Below are 26735 nucleotides of genomic sequence, written 5' to 3'. Positions count from 1 at the left end.
AAACATCAGGCCATAAAACTTCTGGAAGAAAACATAGAAAAGTCTTTGGGACCCCGGGTGAAGCCAAGTGTCCTCAGATACAACACCAATGCAAATTAAGACTTAGTTTAATATTAAAATGACTATGATCAAAAAATTTAAAAACTGTTGATAAAATACTATTACCCAGAATACAATCTTGAAAACACATTTCATGAGATACATAATGACAAAAAACAGCACATGAAAAGATACTTAAAACCATCAATCATTGATAAAATACAAATTAAAGCCACAAAGTGATTTCTGCCAAAATAGCTAAATTTAAAAAGACTGACCATAACAAGTGTTGGTAAGGACTGAGAGAAACTGGAACTCTCATATACGAGTACTGGGACTGTCAATGCTCTAACCAATTTGAGAAAACATTTGACATTTTCTTGAATAGTTAAAAAATACATAACTGCTATTATGATCAAGCCATTTTATTTCTAGATTTACCCAAGAGAATTTAGAGCACAGGTCCATACAATATCTGTGCCTTGCTGTCTGGAGCAACCCAGACTGGAAGCAACATGCATATCAGTCAAATGATAAGCATATGGTGGTAAGCAACTCCGCAACAACAAGGAGTTAGACTCTTGATACACACTATTGACATGTCTTAAAACAATTATTTCAAATGAAGAAACTGGAGTAAAAAGAGTACATACTGCCTGATTGCATCTAAGATTCCAGAAAATAAAAAACAAATCTGAAATGAAAGAGAGCAATTGGGTTGCTTTGGGTGGAGGACAAGAGGGAAGGGATCACAAGGACAGGAGAAGACAGGATGACGAAAGTTTATTATCTTGATTGCGGTGATTTCATGGGTGTGTGTGTATATCAAAACTTATTAAATTGTATACTTTAAATATGTGCAGTTTTATTGTATATCTATTAAATTACCTCTATAACGTCATTGATTTAAAAATAGTACTTAGGAAGCTGAATGTGCAGGACTTGGTAAATGACCTGATAATGGGGTAGGAAAGACAAGGGAGCAGTTACAACCAATGAAGCCTCCTAGATTCCTTGAAAATTGAAGCAGAAATGGTGTAAACTCTTCCATCATTTTATGAGCTTCTTGAGATAAGTGACTTGCACACATATTTGCTTACTCTGGAAACTACGCACCAACCTGGCCAGGGCTTAATTCTACTTGCTTATTTCTATCCCCATACGGCAGACAATAGGGTTGCAATCACCTAACTAATGAACTACTCATTTGTTCCACATTTAATTATTGATTGCTTGCCTTGAACAAGGCTCTGGAGTAGAGCCTGAAAAATAAGTGTGAACAATCTCAAATTACCTGCTCTATGCCAGCACCAGTCTTTTCCTCACTTTCCTTGCCCTCCACTAATTCTATTTTGGCCACCTGGTGGCAGGAGGAGAGCTTCCCCAGCACTTCTTTCTTCCCATTTATTCATTTGTTCTTTTGCTCACTATTCATCAAAATGTCCTTCCAAGCTACCATGCAGGAGTTGTGACCTTACTCTGTCTGCTAGCATTCCCACGACAGCAGGTAGTTTTCCTTTGAACATATATGTACTCTCTGCGCACCTCCCTGCTTCTTTCTTTGCCTTTAGTTTCTTACTTCATTCCACTTGTACACCTGTGCGGGCAGCTTAAGGGCAGTGTGTCGGATAACATGGGAGGGAGGTGCTCAGCAAGGGCCTGGGCTGCTCTGAGGCACCAACTGACAGAGTCATCACCACTGCCAGCCCTGTTTAGCAAGTCCACAGCCATCTCCTGCTCCCCCAAGTAAAGGCTGCCCTTCAACTTCCTCAAATACTGTCTGGGGTTGTCTCAGTTTTACTTATAATATCATTAATGGCAAGAACTGTTTTCTTCCATTTTCTATTCAATTGCATCGCAGGTCTAAGGCACTTTTGTGGGCTATCTTAGAAGTTAGCCCACATGTTCTAAGAGAAAGTATGTTTACAGCTGCCACTAAAAGTGTATTTACATCCTCTGTCGATCAATCCTCAGTCTTCCTAAACCATGTTCTTCACAGACCAGCACTCACCAGATAATCCTAAGAAACACAACCAGAGCTTCTGGATATCATTTTGTGATATGGGCAAAAAGAATAGAAGCCAGATAGATCACAAACCTCATATTTCAGAACTTAAAAAGAAAGAAGCGCCTTACATAATAACAGCACTCTCTAATTTTCAAAGTGCTTTCATATCTTTTAAACAGCTTCTGAGGAGGATGAAGGGCAGCAGAAACCCCACTCCATGGGAGAAATTAGGAAAGTGGAAGAAGAGGAAGTGGAGCTGAGTGCTGTTGTGTGGTTCCAGCAGTGCTCTCCCAGCCACGAAGACTCCTGGAACTTTCTAGTGTGTGGTTTCCATACACTCTGCCCGCACCAAGTCTTAGAATCTAACATCACTAAAAGAGACTCCAGAAAGGTTCCCTCATTAGCCTGAGCTCACTCAGCTACTAAGTGGCCATAGCCAGGACTCAAACAGAGCAACTCTAGGACGCGAGAAGCCACTGACTGCTTGGTAACGAAATGAGTTACAAAATCATAGACTAACTGCTAGAAAGGACAATAAGGACAATGCAGCCCAACCCTTCACAGGAGAATACCAAAGCCAGAAAGGGAAGTGATCTGCCCCAGGTCACAAAGATTTAAGAGGCAAGCTCCAGACTCCAGACCCCAGACCACACAGCTCCTCCCTCTATCTGTAAAACCAAGTCCTAGAAAAAGGTCTGGAAATTCTAGGACTGGGCTGTGGAATGGCTTCTGGAAGCTCCCTATTGCCACCAAAAGCCCACTCTTCTTTACTCTCTCAATTCCTTCATGACACTCCTTCAACAACCAAACCCTAAGTGCTGGCCAAAATGCAAATGGTTTGCACCCACAACCACAGCTTGTGACTGTCATTTCACGCTTATCTCCCTGCTGATCTGTGCCTGCGGCTGTTGAGGGCAAAGACTGCTTCCACTCCCGTGGCTCCTTCCTTATTACACCATGAAAATTTCCATGAAAAGGAAATGTGGCCAAACAGAAAAAGGGGAAAGTGGCTCAGAGATGGGAAGATCTTACTGTGTTCACTCCTTGCTGAAAGGTGAGCTCCTTACCTCCCCACCATAAGGTTACCAAGCAGAAGTTCAGGACACACACAACCTGTCTCCCTGAGTGGCCCAAGAACACAGGTAAATGGTTCATCATGTCCCTCCCATATATGAAGGATCAATTATTTGTTACTTCCAGTAAAGATTCCTCCTCCAACCCGACCTACTGTCAGAGCAAACCTGATTATTGAGTACCCTACAGGCAAACCTCAGGAGTCTGAAACGATGAAGGGGGACGTTCTCCTGGAACACACAGTCTAGCTGCAGAGAGAAGATGCAAGGGCTGCTGTGCCAGCAGAAACCCAGGATTCTATGACTTCAACAAGATTCCCATTCCTGCTGGAGACTGTGGCAATGCCATGACAATCACAGACACCCAACTGTGGGCTGCTGGGCTTAGCTAACAACAGATGACTCAAAGAATGAGAATGAGGCTTTTTGCAGATGTGAAAATAAACACCCAGGAGAGCCTTGTAACCCACTTGGAGTTGTGGATCCAGACAGTTCCTGAGGCCTGAGGGGAGATACCATTCACATGACAGCTCAAGTCCCAAAGGTTAGGTGGAAAAAATGACCTTGGAACTATCTTGATGTCCACTCTCTACATCCTGATGGGGTATCGCACGCATCTGAAATTCAGGAGCTGAGTTCAAGGGCAGGATGCAGAAAAGCACTCAGAGTCTCCCAAGGAATCTGGGAGCCCTTGGCTCCACCTTCACCCTGCCTGAGAGAGGAAAGGAACCAGAAGATTACAGAGTCACCATGAGATTACCAATGCTTGCTTCCTGCCCTCACCAATGTAGGCAGAATCAGAACACAAGACCTGAAATCCTACACATGGACTCTCTTATTTCCATCTATATCCTCACTATAAACTCCTCACTATAGTAGAATAATTTAGAGTTATGACTATACTGCAACTACCCCAAAGCAGACATTGCAATGAGGAAAAAATAATAAAATACTGCAAAGAGCTAGCTTTCCGTTTTCTATTTTCCATTTTATTCTAGTCAGTGATTGAACCAATAAGTAGACAATAATTTTGGAAAAACAATCTAAAATCTAATTCCCAGCACCTTCAGCCATGTGCTGCATGGTGTAAGGGAAATGGTTCTGCATGCATACAAGGTAGCCTAAGCCTAAGCACTACCACTGTCTAAAACATATAACGCCTCGCAATATTTGCTTTAAAGTGGTGTCTCCCCATGTGTGGTTCTATTATAGAATCTGTTCATCTACGAGGCTGGTATCAGCTTTCCTAAGCACATCTCTTCCCTACAGAAAAGCCTGAACTTGTAAGCACACCAACTTTGCAGAAGTGGAAGAGAAGAGGGGCCAAAACAGGTTCAGTACACTAAGGCATTTTCTTTTTCTTTTTTTTTTAACTGGGAAAAATATTTTCTTTTTTCAAGTTTTTTTTTTCTTAGTACTAGAATTACATATAATACTGGGATTTGTTGTTACATATTTGTACATGAACACAACGAAATTTAGTCAATTTCATTCCCCGCAAGTCATTTTTTATCAGATACCAACATTCAAAAGAACAGTCAAGTACTCTCCAGGCTGAACTTACCCACATGGTCTTCAAAGTGTCAATTTACCTTCCTTTCGATTTCTTAAGACATTTTCACACTAGAAAACTCTTTCAGAGATCTGAAAAGACCCAGAGAAACAGCTTCCAGGACAAACTGTGCTCAATGCTTGAAAAAATGAATACCATCCACAGCAGTGTCCTCATGAGGGAAACAGCTGCTTTCCATGTCCCCAGGGTCATCCTAGACCCTGGGTACCACTTGGTCATCTTCTGACACCAGACTGTGCAGACTGCCTGCGGCTGCCAGTTCCCAGTCCCACTCCTCCAGGTTTTAAGGGAGAAAATTTGTTTTCTTGTAGTATACTTAAATGCAAGAAAGGTGGTTTTTTTTTTTTTAATTGCATTTTTGTCTTAACCCTGTATTTACAAGTTTTCTACAAAAAGAGCTTGCTTGAATTAGAGTTATATTCTTTGTATGTCTCTCTCAGACAACCTCCCCTTCCCCCTGTCAGACAAGTGGAAATTTCCACTGAAGCACTCAGTGGCGCCCAGTGGGTGGAGGAGGTAGAGGAGGGGGAGGGAGGGCTTTGCAGCCTTGAAGCATCTTGGAGCCTTTTTGTAGATAGGAAACAGATCTGTTTGGATGCCAGTTCCTAGACTATATTGGTTAAATCTTTCTGGATTCAGGCTTCACAGAGACAGTAAATTATTCACCTTAAAAACAAGGCACTGTCTGCATGCAAAAGCCTCATTTCTTTTTATATCAATTGGGTCTCATTTTAAGAACCTTACAAAGCAGAATCCTTACAAATCTTGGGGTACTGCCACTTAGAAACCTCCCAGGACTCAACAGCCTTGCCTTGAAACAGGCTGCAGCATACCTATACTCAAGAATGGGGTCAGGATGCTGGCCTTGACTTGATGCTGGCAGGAAAGCACAAGAACATGGAAATGTTAGCTAACGGGAAAACTACAGAGGAGAATCAATCTCCTCTAGAGATGGTGCCAGCACTCTTGGAGTAAACTGCCGATACACTTGGGGAGCAAGTCAGTAAAATTCCACTGATTCACCATAGAGTCAGTTATTTTTATCATTCTGCTTACCCGTAAATAGAACGGTATCTTGTATGTAGGCCAGCAGAACTTTGCTGTAAGCACCTATCCAAATTTTAAAGTGGATGAGAATGGAAAAAGAAGGGGAAAAAGAGGCAGAACCCCCTTTACTACTGAAGAACTCTTTATTTACAGGTCCAGCAGGCAGCACAGTCTCACAGCACTAAATAAAGTCAGACCAAGTAAATGGAGTCTAACACCACTGAGGCAGCCTTTTACAGCACACAGAAGCCCAACACTGAAATATGGACCAGCTTCCTCCGTCTATAGTTCTCTCTGCTGCACTGGAATCTCTCCCTGTCCAGCCCCATCTAGTGGAAAGAGGATCTCAAATGGTGTGCATGTCAACTAGTACTCAGTAAGCTACCTGCCCCTTTACAAGGGTCTAAAGGAGCATCAACTCCCACTGCTCCCCACTCTGTGGGGCACATCCTTCCCTTTCAGACAGCGAGGAATATAGCAAGCATATTCACAGCACCTTGCCTTCCCCATGGAGTAGACAAGCACATCAGGGTGGGCACATGAAAGCACAGGGGGCAGTTAATGAAGAGGCCTGTAAGAGACTAAAGCAAATCCAGAACTAGGAGCAGTTCCTTGCTGTCCTAAGACCCCCCGCCCCTCTAGGTTGGGCACCAGTGGTTTCCAGACACTGCCTGGTGACAACAGGTTGTAAATGAGGCTAGAAATCTCCATCTGGAAAGCTGGTTCAGGAGAATTAAAAGTCCCCAACCACCCCAAACAACAGGTGCAGCTGGTCAACTTCACTGTTTTTAAGTTCACATCACCTGGTAGGGGTGAGGGAAACTTGGCTTGAGACAGTATCGCCCTTGGGGAAATAGAAAACTAGTGTGAACCCCTTTTATTAAGGTGTCTGAGATATTGACCCCATCCCTGATAAGGGTGAACAGACCCAGGCTCCATTCTGCTGCCAGATAGAACAAAGACTAGTATCTTTAAAAACAAATTTAAAATGGTCCTCAGCTGAACATGAATGGCCCATCAACTTCTGACCCTCAGAGAAAATGAATTGAGTATATTTCTGTGGACCAGACTTGGAACTTAACCAAGTTGTTCCAGTGGGAAAACAGTTCTTAGTTACAAACAACGAACTTACAGACAAATTTCTGGAACATACTTATCTCTAAAGTAGGGACTGACCAAATTAATATTTGGGATGGAAATGACTATATTTTTATTTTTGGCATAACCTGGAAATAGGCTGATAAAATAATAAGTAATGGCACCATTCCCAAAGTGTCCCCCGCTGGAAGACATCCCTGATAACTCTAAGGCAGTGGCTCTCTCCTTGCCAGGCACTGTCTATCCTTCAGCCCATCTGGCCTATATGCAGCAGGGGGCCAATCTGGGGGAGGAGGTAGGGATAGAGAATGGCAGTGGTAATCACCCAACATGCTGGGAAACTAACTGTGACAGGGACAGCTGGTTGTCAGCCTGGGCCTGGCCCTGGCCCTACTGCTATGAGGCACCTTTACTCACAGTCCCTTTGTTGGTACCTAGATTACTAAGCAGCCAAGTCCCTAATTAGACGGAAAATTCCTTGACACCAGGAACCATCCTGAGACCTATGGATACCACTAGGACAGACCACTTCTTCTTGTGAATGTAAAAATAAAAGCACACAGTACCAGCAATAATAGCACAATGGAATGTGATTCTCAAAGGGCATCTAGGCTTACTCCACAACCCAGCTAGAAGAATGGCTCTCACAACTAGCATCAAGATTAAAACTGGTGCCTTGCCTAAACTGCAAATATATGTCGTGGCCTCCTCAGCTGCTGAAAATTAGCCAAAACTTTGACTACTAAATGCACAGGTGACAAGTCCACTCTGTTTCTTCTTAACTATTTTTTAAAAGTGAGACTTCTCCAGCTTCTAGCAACCAAGAGCACATAATCCACTTAATAAATATCTGCAATATCATTTTGACCATGTGCAATAATATGAATAGTTTGCCAACTGAAGGAAAAGTTGACTAAGGTTAGTGACTCCAGGGGACTGGCCAAAACCAAGAGAATATCCAACTAATCTCAAGCTCCCATCTGGACACATCACTGGCTTCTCTTTATCCAGTTAATTCCAATACACTTGCTCTCATATGCTCAGTGACCAAAAGTCACTGTGGAGAATATTCACAGTTTTTACAAAATTAAAAGGCAATATGGTCAATGGGATTTAACCGAAGGGCTTACCACCATTCATATGCCAATGCACATAAGTTTTTAGAAGGGAGTAGATCATGCAAGGCTTTCCATATCTAACTGATCACATACACCCCATTTTTGTTTTGAAGCTTCTCTATAAACATTGGGAAAAAGAGTACCTTTAAAACAAATAAATACCAGGCACTGACTTGTCTCAGAAAAATAAGCTAAACCTCTCCGACCACAGCTGGGAATTTCCTTTCTATGAATGTATACCACACACACATGTATACACTCTAAGTGTGCTGTCTCTCCTTTGCTAAGGACAGTGAAGTTAAAACAAACAAACAAACAAACAACAACAACAAACAGAAATAAGATCTTTAAAAGCGAATGTATTAAGTGAATGTAATCAAGTCCTTGGTGAAGCACATGCAGATTTGGTCAGGAATTCAAAGTGCAGGGCTAGCGCTGTCAGCAGTTTCAGGGGAGTTCTTCTAAGACCTGAATTTATTCTACCCATAAAGAAAAGAGTGACCCCTGCCACACACACACACATATCCCCAGCACTGCACACAGAGGCCTGATACTAAAGGAGTTCATATGATGGCACTCAAAGCGTGATCCTAAACAAGCAACATCAACATTCCCCCATGCACTTGTTAGAAGTGCATATTCTAGAGTGCTGGTCACACCAGCCCTCAAAAAAGTTAAAAGTCCTGTGCTCGGAAAAACTGTAGAAGGAGGTCCTCCTACTGGATACCCCTGCAGTACCACATGGATGAGGAAACTGACTTTTCTCTCTGTACAGTGCCTTCCATCTGAGAACCTGGCTAATAATTCCTGGCCAGATCTTATATGCTCTGTTCTCTTTTGTTTGTTTGGAAATGGGGGTCTAAGTTGCCCAGGCAGGCCTTAAATTCCTGGGCTCAATTCATCTTTCTCCCTCAGCTGGGACTACAGGTGCCTATCACTACATGACTTATATGCTCCTTTATAAACAAAATCCACCATCTTGTTGTTAAAGCCATACCCATTTGTGTTTAAATCTAGAAGGAAGGAAGGAAAGAAGAAAAGGAGGGAGGGAGGGAGGGAGGGAACTTAGTTACACATACCCCTCACAATCTCCATTCCTCACTCCCTGATTGTGGAAGAAGCCTAGCCATTGTGTATTTCCTGTTGCTTAGCAATGCTCAGGTACTCTCTTCCCAGGTGCTCTCAAGAAGCTGAACACTAGCATAAAATAATGTGAGGCAAGCAAAAGAGGAGGTCTGTAGCACATGCCACATCCCAGTAGAAGCTGAAATGCCGTAAGAAAGCCTCTGTTGAGGTGTGACTCCACTGAGACCCCAACATGCATTCCACCTGCACATGACCACAAAACAAGACTGAAGCAGCATTTTGTCCACAAAGCACATCTGCAGAGATTATACTGCTTGATCCCTGGGACAATATGAATGAGAGAATGACCATCTGAATTCCATGCCCAAGGAAGCTGGAATAGAAAAGCTAAATGAATTGCTCACCACAGAGAGCTGCTGAGTACTGGAGGGAGAGTGGCATCTTTTGCCCCGGGCTTGCCCCACTGTGCTAAAGACTAATTCCATCTTCTCTAATACCGACCTACAAAACCCAACAAAATATGAGAAGATTCTTCCCCCAAACCAGAAACCTTGCATGTAAAAAAGACACCACTAACTAAAGCTTAAATAAGCTTCAAACCCCCTCTATACATTATTTACAAAGATAGTTATTAGCACAGTATCAAACCCTTGTTTGAGGAAGATGCTGTACCCTGTGAGAGAAAAAAATGCCACTACAGAAAACTGATCATTAATTGGAGTGGGTAAAACCACACTTTTCCTGTGGATTAGCTCTGCTGGTGTATACTGGTCAAAAGAAGCACATCTGCGTCTCTGCAACCTACATACTCAAAAAGAATGTGCTGAGTATGTGGACACACACTGTTCACTGAGGTGTTTTAAAGACAAAAGTTAAAAGAAAATGTCAGGGACAAAGATGTTCAGTTTGACAAGAAAAGCCTCCCATAATTGAGAGCTTATAAGCCTCTGTGTGTAGGATGGCCTATTTTGCTCTGATTATAGTCTGCCAAGGGCCAGCATAACTGAATCCTATTTACAACATGATACTGCTGTGATACAACCTGAATGACACCCAATAAAAGAGGGATTTGACTGCAAAATTATGATAATTTCTAAGATAGATAAGTATTCTCTAATGAGTCCATCAAAGACATTTTCCACGCACTTCATGAAGAAACTTACCCGCCTTTCCTGTGCTGCTGACTGTGGGCGAAGATCTTATAAGGAAGTACTCGCTCACCCAGGTTTTCCAAGTTCCTCACTATGGCTCCTTTGTCCATCAGGGCTTCTATTGTCCGTTTCAAAGCAGCAGCAGTCTCTGGCTGGTTTTTGATTGTTTGTTTTCATTTTTAAAGAGAAATAAAAAAAAATAATCATCACAATCAATATGAGAACTAGAATGATTAAGTGCAGTCAGTTCCAATCATAACACCTCTACTGGCAGGGATCTCTGGGTTAAAGCAACAGAAATTTGGTTTTGGTTAACTTAAGAGTGTGAGAGGAGATGTTTATTATAAAGATATGACAGCTCACAGACACAGAGGAAAAATATGGAGAATCAGGCTTCAGAGAGTTCCAAGGTCAGATCAGCTCCAAGAACCTGGGAGGCAGGAACTTATGAGTGGCTTCTTCAGAACACCTGAGCCAGGTACAATCAGTACAAATCACTGGTCAGTCCTTGTATCTTATAACTTAAACTCCAGGAGAAGAGCATCCTGTTGTCTGAACACCTTAGTTGACCATTCTACCAAAACCACAGCCTGTAGTTCCCGAAATGTTAGAAGATGGGCTGGAGCTGGAGCTCAGTGGTAGAACACCTGCCTCAATGTGTGAAGCACTGGGTTCAATTCTCAGCACGACATAAAAATAAAGAAATTGTGTCCATCTACAACTAAAAAAAGAAATGTTAGAAGGCTATAACCAAAAGGGGGAAGGATAAGTCCCAATCTCTGCCCTCATGGAGCTTACAATCTAATAAAACACATGGAAGAAGATCAGAAAGAAGAACAAAAGAGTAGCAGAGAGACCAGGGGGCTCATGGAAGGAAGAAACACCTTTAGTTGGGAGAATGGCCTCATTAAGGAAAGCTTACATGGCAGGAGCCCTGAAAATGAAGACTGGAGATGGAACACACAAACAAACCAGGCACCAAGTACAGGAATAAGGGCAAGAATGCATGAGGCCACTGAGATAGAGCCACAAGTCCCAGAGGATGAGATCAGGTCAAGGAGGGCTGAGAAGATGACAATAGGCTGGATTTGATGACATAAGTAATAAAAGCCTTTATAAAAAATAAAATTCAGCCAATATAAAATCCAATCACCCAGAGATATAAGACTTGAACCATCTGAAGTATTTCTAGACATCTCTATATGTATATACATTAACAACAAAATGTGGGAAGATAATTCACAATAAACCTGAAAAATCCAACTTGTACAATGTGGAGAAGGAGGGTAAGCTGTGGCAAAAGAGGGCACCAAAACCTGGTGGCTAGAGAATAGCACTGTCATTAGCATCTGACAGAAATCTGGAGAAACCAGCTGGGGACAATAAACAATGAACTGGGTTTAGGACACACAAAGTGTGAGATGTCTGTGGCTCCCAGGGTTGACCCAAAGATAGAAATTCGAAGTTCAAAATACAGGTGGGTTAGAAATGCATGTTTTATAGTCATCTGTGCATCCAGCTACTGGAAGCCCTGAGGAGGTGACTCCTGCAGTGAGGGGAGAAGAGGTATGAACAACAGAACCTTGAAGAGCATAAACATCTAGAAGCTGACAAGAGGACTCAAAGTCAAACTATGAGGAATATCAGGAGCCTGCCCTGTCACAAAAAAATTAAGAAAAGAGGCAGCCTCCACAATGTGGGGTTGAGAATGGAGTAAAGAGCCACAAAAAAAAAAAAAAAAAAAAAAAAAAAAAAAACCTGGTGAGTACAGGGGCACTTAGCAACATGTGGTCAGAAGGCAGATTGCAGTTCCCAAGGCAAAGGTGGGACAGCAATGACAGGGAGAAAGTGCCAGAGCTCAAGGGGCAAGCAAGTCTGAGCAAAGTGTTTCAGGAGAAAAAACACATAAGAGTAAGACAGGAGTTAATGGCAAATGCACCAGTCAAGAGATTAAATGTAGCATTTTTAAATAACAACAACGATGACAGCCATGATTTACTATCTGACTGCAACAGGCCTGACATTGGTCTAGTAGTGTTTTATTATTACATATTTAACCTTCACCAAGAAATAAAATAAAGTAAAAAAGGAGCTGAGAAGCTTTACAGACTTGGAACTGAGCCTCTAAGAGATGCTATGACAAGGCAGTTAGTAACTGAAGAACCTGTGGTAAGGAAAAGGAAAACAGCCAGGGGAGGTGGAAGGCGTGGCAAACAGGGGCACTTCTCAGAACTCAGGGAACAACACAAGCAAGGAGATCTTGAAGTACAGGAGGGAACTGAATAAAAGGCTTTCTCCCCGTGGCTGCAATGATCAGAAAACTGCAAAACAAGTGTCATTCTGGTGACCATGGAAAATGTACTATATTGGATACATTTTCTTTCTGACAAATACTGCTAAGACATTATCAATGCACTATTAGCTTTAAGCTTAGAATAGTTTCACTTTTGTCTCATGTTGTAGTCCACTATTGATTTAAATAATCCCAACTGAAATATTATGTTTATATATTTAACCAACCTTATGATAAAACAGAATTTTCCTGAAAATAATAACATCAGGGATCAAAATCTCTTCCCATTAACTATGTAAAAACTCTATGGCAATTGCTCCTTATGATAGTATCAAATATATGCAGTTCTAATCACATGAAAACTGAATTTTCACATTTCAGTAGTTCACAAAGACATTTTCGTATTTCTGCAGAAGCCTCATTATTAACAGTAGGATAATATTTCATTTCATTAAAAATGCTATTTCTTGACCTGGCATTGCATCAATTAACTTATAATACAGTGGATGTACAGTCTATCCAAATAAAGATTGGGTGATGGATTTAAAAAATTATAGATTCCTACAGTCTTTTGATTAGTAACCTAAATCATAAATTTTAAGTTTTGCTTGATTAAAGAGGACTATTTCAATATCTCATGTCTTGTTTAAAATCTAACCAAATTGTTTACAGCGTGAAATAGGGAGTACCCTCTTCTGAAGTAAAAGCTTGTAAAATAATTTTTTTAACATCTGCGCCAAAATGGGGAAATGCTGCTAACAAGAATGTAATTTAGGAAAATATCAAAACACACCTGTTTGGTATGTAAAGGTCATGTTGGAAGAATACTTGAATGGTTATACTAATTTGACTGCAACTTCAAATTACCCCAAATGTTAAAAAGACTGAAGGAAGAGCAAAAACATTTCTTGTTTATTAGGGTAGTCCAACATGTCCCTCCTATAATAAAGCAGGCTCAGCAAACCAGGGCCCATGGGCCAGATGCAGATCACTACCTATTTTTGCAAATAGTTTTATTGGAACACGGCCAACTCATGAATTTGCATAATGTCTAAGGGCCGCTTTTGTGCTTAAAGGGAGATCTGTGGTTAAAACAGAGACCATATGGCCCAATTCCTAAATCCTTTACTATTCAGCTAATCCCTGCTTCACATTGTGATGGATTGAAGAAATTGGTAGGGCCTCAATCCACTCACCCTAAAATGCACCAGATAACCCACAAGTCTGGCCAGTGACTGAGAGGTAGAAAAAGTGAATTCCCCATAGGATGGGCCATCAGAGAAACACACAGGGTTACCACCTAATGAATGACCACCATCAGCCTCAACTTACCACAGGGCTCAGAACAGATTCTGTACTCACCACCCCATCCACATGCTCTTAATCTAATCAACCCAGGTTGCAAAATTCAGCCTCCCTAATTTGGTGAAGCCTAGAGATCCAATAAAATGAAATACTTAGGCTGGGGGTGTGAGGGGTCTGTTTAGCACAATTTGTAAAAGTATATGGTTCATTGAAAGCAAATGATTTTGTGGCTATGATTCTCAGTTACAAGGTCTCTGAGCCATTCAATTCCATCTATTCTAAGTCATGCATGCTTTTTAATGAGCTTTCCCCACCCATCTGAAAGCAGTACCCTCTGAGACTTTCCCAACCTACCAATATGCCAATTAAACAATTTTGGGGGGCTGAGTGGAAAATAAATAATGAATATGAACTGGAACTAGGAAAACCGGAATCTAGTCCCTGATCACTGATTAATGAGCTATAACACTTTGGATAAAGTCATGCCTCAAGTTTTCTCCTTTGCCAAATAAGTGGTTCTCAATTTTTCTGTTTCTACAAGCCTTACCTAAACAATATTTATAATGTTGTAATTCTCAATACCTCCTGAGGACATACACAATTTGATAAGTTTCTTTTTTATGCCCCTCCTTTCTGAATCTTCATCACCCCTTCCGGGCATTCCTGATGTCATTCTCATTTACTTCTAACATCACTTATGATAATCAATCAATATTCTTTTGCTAACTTTGCTCATCAGGTACACAACTTTATTCCAAAGTCTTAAGAGTCCACAATAAGGAATAAGTATAGACAGATGGTTAAATTATTTAAGGTATCAATTGTACCTTCCTAAGAGCATCTCTTGCTTCCTTATTCCTATCTTCTCTCAAGGATCCCCTGAGTTTTCTCCTATCTATAATACAATGCTCACTGCCAGGGTAGTGACCATAATAATGAAGCCAAATTACAATACTAGTGCTTTCCTCTTTGTCTTATGTAGTACCAAAATGCTGTTAATACTGATATTATATTTCAAAAAGATCCAGAATTCATCTAGAAGTGAAACTAAATGCAGTCATGCATTCGGTCACTATGCAAACATATGCTATCATTAAGTCATATAATCTTATGAGATCACTAGCTTATATGCAATCCATCACTGAATGAAAAGCCATTATGCAGTTCATAGCTATATAAAACATTTCACATATTTCGACATCAAGTTCAAATACACATACAAATATAAATATAAATGATAAAAGTTACATTGTTCTACAGCATGATTTCAGTTATGTGCGGAATCTAAAAGAGCAGAATGCAGGCATGAAGAGTAGGATGGTTGTTCCATTTATTGAGGGAAGTGAGGTAGGGAATGGGGAGAAGAACCTTGTTAGTCAAAGTGTAAGACGTTTCAGTTAGGTGAGAGAAGTTATACTGATCTACTGCATGGCCACAGTGACCAGAGTTAATATTTCATTTCAAAATTGATAAGACTATATATATATTTTTAAAGACTATATTTTAACATGACCAGTGTAACTCCACATTATGTACACAACCACAAGAATGGGATCCTAATTGGAATGAGCTGTAGTTCATGTACGTATGTCAAAATACACTCTACTGTCATGTATATAGAAAAAGAAAAAAATTACATTGTTCTAATTATTTGCTGGTAAGATAAAGTATCACCTGGCAATTTAACGTAACAGTATTTTTTAAAATAATTACTCCTAGAAAAAATTAAAATCAATTTTTACATTATCAATTACTAAAATGACCATAACCATTAGTATACAAAAGACAAAGAAAACCCAACAGCTAACTTAAAATATTTGCAGGTCTATTATGTAAAAGAGATTTGCTTTTTGATTTGACCTCAAGGGTAGACTAGAATCAAAGGGTAAAGTTTACAGAAAAACAGCCTTTGTGTTTTGCAGAACACATTTCTGAAAAATACAGCTGTATGAAAATGAAATTGGTTGCCATGTAAAGTATTGGCTCTCCATCACCTGAGATACACAAATAAGATATTGGATGCACACCTTCATCAATATTTGCAGTGGGTGGGAGGTTGCACCCAATCACTTCTAAATCCCCTACCAAAGCTAAATTCCTCTCTATTCTGGTACCATTCATCATTCTAAAGGGCATTCCTAAGTGAAACTGCCTTTTTTGAAAACTGCAATTGTGTGGTGGTGAAGAATACATGGACTACTAGTGGAAACTGGTACCACTGTCCAAATTTATGTCAATGTGCTTGCTCTTTTACCCACTTGGCTGTGCTGACACCCCATCTCCAGAGGTTGAAAATCCAAGCCCAACTTTTGAATACCCCCAAACTTAATACTAATAGCCTGTTAACCAGAAGCCTCACTGGTAACATAGGAGTCAATTAATATACTTTTATGTTGTATGTATTACACACAGCAAAAAACATGACAAATGGCAGGATACTTTTTACGGTACAGAGGAACTGCTCATGTGGTAACTACATCCACACAGTGTTTTAAGCAGATACCTGCAATACCTGAGCTCACTACAACATCAACAAGAGATAGGTAGGAAATTATTAAAGAATTACAATGTGTTCTACACTTACTTTTATGCAATTATGATTCAATACTATAACTTTATTTGTCCACATATAATCTAAATATGTACATGTATAAATTTTAACTCTTTATAATTTGTGTATACTTTATGGTACTCAATGATAAAATAGACTATCATCTAAGTATTTATGATGTGTCTTTTCCTTTTTTCTATATTTCCAGGATATGTGGTTTGTTTGAGTTTTTTCAAATGAACCCAAATTTAAAAAGAAAGAAAGAAAGCCTATACATGAACCTATAAAGTTCAAACTCATGTTGTTCAAAGGTCAACTCTATTGCTTTACAATGATCCCCTCCAAGAGTACTGGGGAAGCCCAAGGGTCCTCAGATAAAGTGTTGAAAATCACAGTTCTAGAAATTCTGACAGGCAGTTTCTATAATAAAGATGAGAGCAAAGAGGTGAGAAGTATAACAGACCGGCATCTTACTTGCCCTAAAACAAAATCCTCTCAATAAAGTTATTTTAACCAATAATTCATGAAAGGATCAAAGACTGATGCTTAATCTAATTATATATACTTATGTCCCAGAAAAGAAACTTGCCAACAACAAATTTATCTATTCATTTTGAGCCAGAGCACCCAACTAGCACAATACCACTCTCCCCATTCACTGGGAAATTAAAAACACCTAGAACCCACAAAACTTAAGGGCACATACCTACACCTTGCCCTCTTCCAGAGTGCCTCCTACAGAGTTGTAGGGCCAGAGCATGTACAGCCAGGACAGAAAATATAAAAACCTATGAAAATGTAAAGGCAAAAGCTTTTCCATTCTCTGTTGAACCTTAAAGACATCTCCTTTAAAACATTTCCTTTAAATTAAATTTTTTTTTTCAATAGAGAGACTGTCCCTGGAAATTCTGCTAAGAATTCTCATAACAATTTGAAAAAGAAAATCCATAGCACTAACCTTTCTATATAGTTCAACAGGTCTCCAGGGGAATGGCAGTAATTCTGCAACTAGCAGACCCTGGAAGAACAACCTTAAGTGTGTGAAATTTCAGCCCTGCCTAGGCAGGGTGCAAAGCTCCACTGACACTGTTACCCCAAAAACTTTTGATCACATATTTTGATTCCAGAACCCCTTGTCCCCCAATTTGGTAAATCAACAGTTGCTGTGTTCTAGGTAATAAAGGATTTAAAAATTATCAAACACAGAAGCTATTTAAAATCAGAATGTCATTCCGTAAGGACAAGTCACAAATGCTAAGAAACATAAAGACACCTAAATACATGTTTAAACATGACCACTTACCTAAATGGGTTATTATGCACCAAATAACTGGAAGTGAACTTTTATAGGCATTTCAAAGGTCAAAGATAGAAAACACTTTTTGAAAACATAATTATTCTACTACCTTTCCATGAATCATGGTTAACGGGCCATATACAATAAATACAGAGTAACTACTGAACAAAGACTTATCAGGCTCTAAAAAGTAGGGCAGTGGGAAGAAGAGGAGACAAGAATCAATACACACAAAGTGTACTAGGAAAATACTGTAATGCAGTGAAAACGTGTCTCTTTATAAGCCACTGTTATGTGGCTCTGCAAAAACAAAAATACACCAAATTCTGTAGATTTATAGTCCAGACTTAACAAGGGGTCACTTACTTGTTAAGGCTATAGAACCCTAAAAATTGCTAAATATATGATATTACATATTCAGTAATCAATATGGGGGAAATACACTTAAGAGATTTTATTGGAGAGCTACTTTAAGATAACTTGTATAGCACAAGTGAGTCTTACAGGAGATACACACTCCTCTCCTCTAGCACAAAAGAGAGCAAACTGAATCATCTCTCATGGGCACACTAAATTCTGTGGGTATCAGAAACGTAAATTGAACCTTATGAAACTACCATTATGGGCCAATCAGGAACAGTCAAATACTGAACTTGCTTTGTGGCTGAACTATTTATCTGGAAACATTCTTCTCAAAGTGTCTTTCCCCAGACAAGTATGTCCAAGTTGCTTCCTATAAAACCCTTCTCCAAAATATGTGAAGCAGCATATGATCAGACATGAAGACAGTCTATGAAGAATACTAATATTAGTATTAATACTAATAAAAGGTGAATGGAAACATAGGCAAGACTGAAGTGAAAAGGCAGCCTTGCTTCAAGAACTCAGATGAAGAACTACTTCTGACTGTTGATTAGAGAAGGCCCTAAAAAATGAATGCCCTTTTGAGAGGTGCAAAGAGGGCCAGTTAGGGTATTCTCCAAGCAGGTCTGGCTAACACACTGGGATAGGAGTACCGAAAGACGACTGACAGAATTTATACTTGGGGTAGAACTGAAGTGGGCACCAGATTTGGTATATGTAGAAGTTAAACTATTGCCTTTCTATGCATGGCAATAGTTTAAGACTTCAGTTTCTTCACTCACTCACCTATAATGCTGATAAAAATAAACTTTCTGGACAGCATGTTTATACTTTCAACCCTACCACGTCTAAGAATTTAAGCAAACTATTATATCCATATACAAGGTTTTTGCTATAAAAATGTTCACCAAAAGTTATGAGGACAGTGAATACATAGAAATCTAGTTGTTCATTAATAAGAGGGATTCAATGAATTATTTTCATTTATTGAACAAGCAAAATGTTTTTATGTAGCCATTAAAAATCAATACATTGAAACTTGTATGTTCCATAAAAACATTTTAATAAGAAAAACCAGCATGTAGAATATACAGCCACATTTTCTTCCTAAAAAGAAAGCACTATATACACACATAGATGGAAAAGTGGCATGGAACCACCCAAATGTCATTACTCTTCCCTGGATAGTAAACAAGAAGTCTTTTCTTTTTTAACACTTTGGGCTATTACCTGATTTATAATGAGCATCAAAAGGGTGTTTTAGAAACAAAACTTGTCAAAAAACTTCAATACATAATAATTATATACACTTATAGACTGTATGTACTCACGGGATTCCACTAATATACAATTTTGTGTCAGTTTTTTGAGTTTTAGTATATTTCAATACATATACACACTGTGTAATGATCAGATCAGGATAATTAACATATCCATCATCTCAAAGATTTATCATTTCTTCATGTTGGGAACATTCAATATCCATTCTTCTAGCTATTTTGAAATATACAATAAATTATTATTAACTTGAACCACACTGTGCTATAAAACTCTAGAACTTGAGCCTCCAATATATAATTTTATTTTTGTACCTGATTACCAGCTTCTCTTTATCACCCCTGCCCCCACAATCTCCCTGAAATTCCCAGCCTCTACTATCCACCTTTGCTGCAATAAACATATAACAGCAGGTGTCTCTTTAATATCCTGTTGTTGTTCTTTTTCATTGGGATATATACTCAGAAATGGGTATATATACCCATAAAAACTCATAGTTTTTCTTAGCGAAGTATATTTTGGTATTATATGGTAGTTAGCTGTCATTTTTTTGAGAAAATGCCATACCATTTTCCACATGGCTACACTAGAACCTTATTCCTCTGGGGGCAAATTTACTTTCCTTTAACTTTTTAAAGATAAAATATTTTGTGAATTCTTGTAAGTCCTAGATCTACACCTAGACATTTAGAATTCATTGACTCCACATCCATAGAGCACACTGGTACCTCTAGCATCATCAGTTGCTACAACTTCTTACTCTGTTTCTTGGGAAATCAGGAAAAACTGGAATCTCAAAGTCAGGAGCTCAGAAATCACTGACTCTAGAATCCAAGCAAAACAAAGCATGTAACAGGACCAGGCATAGTCTGGCTCTGACACTACAGTGGCCAATGAAGCCAAGGTGATAAGGAAAAAAGGAGGAGCTTGCCCATTCTAGGGCCATGCAGCTAGGAATAAGATTCTGGAGACCTGGGAAATACAACATGAAAATTCATTCTTTGGTGTATATGATGAAAATAAAAGAACTGAATTGTTTTTTTTTTTTTTTTAAAAAAAGGAAAAAAGAGCAACAATCTGATTACTAGTCCAGCAGCTGATCTGAGTTAAGCACAGATTTAATGTTCTATTAAACTAACGGTCAAAAATAAAATGGTCATAGTTTTTCATAGTGAGGTAATGGTTGGCCGAACTTACAAATATAGAAGGTAGATAAAGTAACTTTATCTACAAGGCCAGTAAAATATCATAAACCTGACTTTCCCATCCAAGGGGCCCATGCAGCAAGCCCATGCTGAGCCAATCAGCATTGGCACTAAAATGCTAAAAATGAATAATTTAAAGAGCTACCACACAGAACAAGAAGTCATGATTACATGAAATCAAACCTTGTATAAATTTACTAGTTGCCTGTTATTTGCCTAGAGTTAGCATTAATTTATGTAGTTCAACCACAATACGGTTTCTGGAGTCTCGAGCCAAAGCACATCATTTGGATATCATTTAAGGACAAGTTTTGGGCTCACTTGCATAAAACCAATCATTTCTTTCACAATTAAGTCAAAGGCAAAAGCCAAAGTCGCAATGGAATTCCTCAGCACATGCTGCAATCAGCTGGGAGCCTTACAAACATGAATGCTTTTAAATATTCTGCACCATCTGAAGTTATATTTTACACTTATATAGAACTGTCCTGAGAATTCAAAAATTCTGGGAATTAAGACTTGTTAAACCAGGTGCAGTGGTGCATGCCTATAATCCCAGTAGCTTGGGAGCCTGAGGCAGGAGGATTTTGAGTTTAAAGGCCGTCTCAGCAAAAGCGAGACACTAAGCAACTCCGTGAAGCCCTGTCTCTACATAAAATACAAAAAGACAGGTTTGGGGATGTGGCTCAGTGGTTGAGTGCCCCAGAGTTCAATCCCAGTACCCTCCCCCCACCCAAAAAAAAAGACAAGTTAAAGCTCCTCAGGTGCACATATAAAATTATACTTTTAAAAATTTTTTTTTAGTTTTTTCATTTTATTTATTTATTTTTATGTGGTGCTGAGGATCGAGCCCAGGGTCTCACACATGCTAGGTGAGCGCTCCACCACTGAGCTACAACCCCAGCCCATAGAATTATATTCTTAATAGGACCTGGCTGGTCTCATCATTCCAAAGATGTATGAATCTGGCTGAACTAAACTTTGAATAGGATTTTAAGCAATGATCGCTTCCAATTCTAACTTAAGGAATACTGCAGTTCTCCCTGAAGGTGAAGTGGAGAAATGGCAAACTCAATGGGTGACTACTGGTTGAAAATACCATTTCATTGGCTAGAAACAATGCCAAATTAAGGCACTCATGCTTGCTGCTCTGAGGACATTCTCAAGTCCACAACCCTCTTACAGGGTCCATTTCTGTCCTTCCCACTTGCTTTCCAAAAGCACTTACAGATGAATAAAAGAAGATGAGAAAAGGGAAGATTGGCAGGAGGCCTAGTTACTAAGGCAGAAAGTAAATGAAATGCCAAAGCTTATGAGCTAGTCAGCAGAGTAGGAATCAGGTAGACATTACTGAGCTACCTTTCTTATTGATTGCTCTCCTTCAACCACAATCCAGTCTCCTTCCTTCACTTCGGATTTCAGCCTCTTCACAAGCAGAAGGGAGAGGACAGTACTGATTCCTTTCTTTCAAAAGAAATGCCAGGGGAGATTTGACTCAATCAGAGATTTGGACACGTTTATAAGGAAATTCTATTGAGGTCCTGTGAATCTTCTAAATGCCAGGACAAAGCTTAACAAAAAACAGTTAGATGACTGGGTCAAGAGTTTTTAAAATATGTACTGAACAGAGGGTTTGGCGATGTGGCTCAAGCGGTAGCGCGCTCGCCTGGCATGCGTGTGGCCCAGGTTCGATCCTCTGCACCACATACAAAGAAAGATGTTATGTCCGCGGAAAAATAAAAAATAAATATTAAAAAAAAATTCTCTCTCTTTAAAAAAAAAATATGTACTGACAGAACCAGAAAGGTTCTGGCAAGAGTTAGATTGGCATGCCATGCTGAACAATGGACCCACAGTGGGTCCACCAACTAAGCCACTGCGGCAGTGCTTAAATTCAAGTGATAGGAAGAAAGCCGTTAATAGGGAAGTGGAAGGGTGCAAAAGCACTAAAGAATTATAGGAATGAAAACATTCATTGAGATTCACCTACTTCATAGAAGTACTTGTAATCACCTAGCTATCTCTCATTCTATACATATCTTGCAAATATAATTATGGAGTCTATTCGTTTCCCTAAACAAAACTTCTCAAGGTTGCATCTTACTCCTCTTTACAAGATGACAGAAATGCAAAGACCGTGGCACACAATATGTGTTCAATAAATTCTGATGAAAATTTCAAGTGAAAGAGTTGAGAAATGAACTGGGCTTGATGCATGCCTATAATCACAGAGACTCGAGAGGCTGATGCAGGAGGATGGCAAATTTGAGGTTAGCCTCAGCAACTTAGCAAGACCCTGTCTCAAAAGATAAAAGACTGGGAATTAAAAAAAAAAAGAAAAAAGACTGGGGATGTGGCTCAGTAATACAGCACCCTGGGGTTCAATCCCCAATACTTGCCCCCCACCAAAAAAAAAAAAAAAACAACAACTAAGAAATATGTTGGTAACTGTGTTTAATCCAAATGAAAGGGAAGGAAATACAAAATAAAGCCATAAAATATAAAATCTTCATTGCAAAGAGAAAAACTTTTCTTTTAAAAGACAGATGTATAATAAAGCTAATGCACAGCCTATTAGTTGAAACAGATGCGGAGTAAAGGACCGAAGAATAAACAAAGTGAAAGATGAAAACAAAACTACAGTCAGTCACAATGGTGCTTATAGATTTCTAAAATTCTCAGGACAAAATTAAAAACTCAATAACACTCAACTCCTAGAGCGTATAGGGAATGTTATAGTAATAAAACCCAGATTCTGAAAAGTTATGAAAACTTCTGGGAACTGAGGCAGCAATCCTGAGGCCATTACAGGACCAAATAGGGGGTCTGACATAGGGTATGAGATTTCAAATGGGAACTGGAAAGGGAGCAAACCTAAGGGAATGGCAGTCTTCATTTTGTTTTTCTGATTTCTCATTTCCACAACCTAACGTTAGCAGTGTCTACTTAGAGTATTGAATTTAACTTGGAGACTGCAAGTGAAAAAGGACCAACTGCCTCAAAGTTGTCTAGGGAAAAAAAAGACCAAGATGGTAAGGATCTGAAATCTATATCCTGTGCTACACACTATGATTTGAATGTGCCCCACAAATTCCATGTGTTGGAAACTTAATCATTAAACTCATGCTAATATTTGGAGAGCTTTTGGGAGGTAAATGGATTACCATCAGAGTGGTATGTGGAGTGGTATGTAAGAGCGCTCTCTGGCTACCTTGCTCTATCTTGTCATGTGATGCCTTCTACCATGTCCTGATGCAGCAAGAAGGCCCTCACCAGATTGAAGACATAGGGCAGATGCTGGCACCATGCTCTTGGACATCCCAGCCTCCAAAATCATTAGCTAAATCTAGCTCTACTTTGTATAAATTAATGTGTAAATTATTTTGTTACAGCACCAGGAAATGAATAAGATAACATCCCAAAGAAAGAAGAATAGTAAGCCTGATTTTAAATACTATGAATACATTTATTTCAAATAAAGGAAGGAAAAGATGACATTTCTGCGGCGAAACTTGGGATCAAAAGCCAGAGATAAAGCATCAACAAGAAAACTCCTTAAAATTGGAACTCTCTGGGAAAAAAATGAGTGTTCTTGGGCAGCAGCACTAATAATTAATTCTATTTTATGTGGATAACGATTACATGCACTTGCTTCACAATTACAATTGATTCTTATTATTGTGTAATCCATGTTGCCAATTTACCTATTAGAACTTATTTGTAACCTCCAAATCCATATTCCTAGCATTTTTGCAGCCAACTGTATGCATGCACACATGCAGAGTAGCATCTGTTGCACATAGCCCCAGGTAGGGACAAGTAAGGCAGCATTCTAGTTTCAGTACTCTCACACCATAAACAAATACCCTTTGCACAATCTTTGCAGTGCTACGATTTTTGCATTTGTGTGCTTTCGTTGGTGATTTCACTATTCACAACACCCAATTGTAGTGCTAAAGTGCCGTCTAGTGTTCCTAAGCACAAGGCTGTGATATGGCTTCAGGAGATAAGTAAGCTTTATTCAAACATGCATTGCAGGGCTGTTGGCCTTGAGCTCAATGCAAAGGAATCAACAATGTATGCTACAAATGCTGACTTTTAACAGAAATACACATAAAAACTGATTAAGGATGGATCAGGTAACAAAAATGAGCATGCAGGAATCTGGCCCTACATTTACCCAACAGGCAAGCACTCAGGGTTCACAGTAAATTTGGAGAAATTAAGAACTACAAAAAATAATCAATGCACTATATTTGTGTCAGTTATGAATTGAGTATTTAAGGGTGATATTCATGCATTGCACAAAATAATCAATTATACAGCTTCTAAGGCCTTTTTGATATGCAAACAGTTTTTACAGTTTTGCACTTAAAGAGAAAAGCAGAACTTTAGCACTCAAACTTAACTGGTAGTCAAAATGTTGTTTCAAGGAGGGCAGAAATGGGCAGTAAGCTCTGAAATTTCAACTTTCAAAGGCTAATTCAAGAGTGAACACCAGGACTTCCAGACAAGCTGTAGTACTGAACTCAAGCATCTAATTATGCCCCTCTAGAGAACCTACCAAAACTACCATAAAGAGATCATTTTTCAGCTTTATTGAGGTAAAAGTGAAAAAAAAATATTCCAGGTGTACAACATAATATCCCACTATACATATATATTGTGCATGATTTTAAAGAAACAGCCCTACAAGAATGTGGGAAAGAGAGCCGGTGAGGTGGGATTACGCCTGTAATCCCAGTGGCTCGGGAGGCTGAAACAGGAGAATCAAGAGTTCAAAGCCATTCTCAGCAAAAACGAAGTGCTAAGCAATTCCGTGAAACCCTGGTTTAAATATAATACAAAAGAGGGCTAGGAATGTGTCTCAGTGGCCAACTGCCCTTAAGTTCAATACCGGGTACCTACCTCCCCACCACCCAAAAACAAGCAGTAGTGGAGAAAACTAAGAATTAACCACATATACAACATAGAATTCCTCGAATATCTGGGAATTGACCTGAGCACCTTTGAAAGCAGAAGTGTGGGACTAAACTACTCAAAATTGGCTGAAAGTTGGGAGGGCAATAGGATCCCTAGATGCATACTTGGAAGTTTATTCTCGACTGGAGACCACTGGTACAGCCATAAAGTGGGAGTGCTATACCAAAAAGGGATTAAGGAAAAACACAGCACAGTGACTGCCAAGACCCCTCTGTTCTTTCCCCACTGACTCATAGAAAAAAATGGATTTTTACCCTTCAGTTTAAAACTCATTCCTTTGGAGAATTTGACCCATTCTAAAGATAATGAAAGACCCTACAAACCACAAGGCCATGAAAGCCAACTATTGAAGTTGATAAGCTCCATCGACACATTCAGAGCATTTTAAATTCGCCTTATTAAATATAAGCAGACAACCAAGGATCAGCAAACATCTGAGGAAAGCACAGTACAAAAGACCAACACAAATAAAAATGGTCTTGGAATAAATAATGCAGGAGGAAAAAACCTCCAGTGTCTTCAGATATGATAAGATACCACATCTATTAAACAAGAACAAGAAGCAATAAAGATTAAGGAAACAAATGAGCTTAAAATTAAAAACCTGATAGAAAGTGTTTAAAGATAGTTTATAAACTCTCCTAGAAAGAGCACAAAGAAATGAAAATTAAAAGATTTAACAAAACAGGGCTGGAGTTGTGGCTCAGCAGTAGAGCACTTGCCTAGCTTGTGTGAGACCCTGGGTTCAATCCTCAGCAACTCATAAAAATAAAGAAATAACTACAACTAAAAAACAAATACAAAAAAATTTAACCAAACAAAGTACCAGTCTAGAAGGTCCAAGAAGTAAATAAAATGGTTCCAAAAAGGAGAAAACACAACGATTAGCCCAGAACTGAACTGCCATATTTTAAGAGACCACTAAGGCCAATTAAAAAAAAACTTTCATTTAGGCATGTTATTACAAAATTTGAAACATAAAGACTAGAAGCTAGAAAAATACGGTCTTATATTTACAATTTCAATATTTTTCTAGCTTCTAGTCTATGTATTTTGAAAATGTTTTCCAGTACAGAATTCCATATTTGGCCAAACATTATTAGACATTCTAAAACAAAAAACATTAATGGCAATGAGTTACAGGATCGGGGGTGGGAGGGAATGTTAATATCATAGTTGGAGAAAATATGAACACAGAATGAGGAAAAGCTAAAAAGAAACCTCTGGTGCTAGCTAGAGCTTCAGTCATCAGTAGCTCATGTATATG

The 26735-nt window shown here is 39.2% G+C and overlaps 1 protein-coding gene across 1 annotated transcript in view; it reads right to left on the bottom strand.

The window, feature by feature from the left end:
* Positions 1–26735, bottom strand: part of Mrps6 (mitochondrial ribosomal protein S6) — a 65749-nt gene that overhangs the window by 6433 nt on the left and 32581 nt on the right. The window contains exon 2 of the mRNA XM_046439272.2: positions 10206–10345. Within this exon, the coding sequence (XP_046295228.1) occupies positions 10206–10345 (140 nt within the window). The remainder of the gene's footprint in view (positions 1–10205; positions 10346–26735) is intronic.

This window comes from Marmota monax, unplaced genomic scaffold, assembly GCF_021218885.2.
Source record: "Marmota monax isolate L192 unplaced genomic scaffold, Marmota_monax_Labrador192_F-V1.1 WCK01_AAM20220418_F8-fsc00125, whole genome shotgun sequence".
In the NCBI taxonomy this organism is placed as follows: domain Eukaryota; kingdom Metazoa; phylum Chordata; class Mammalia; order Rodentia; family Sciuridae; genus Marmota; species Marmota monax.
Note: the sequence above shows the minus strand (reverse complement) of the source record. Positions and strands in the feature narration are given on the sequence as shown.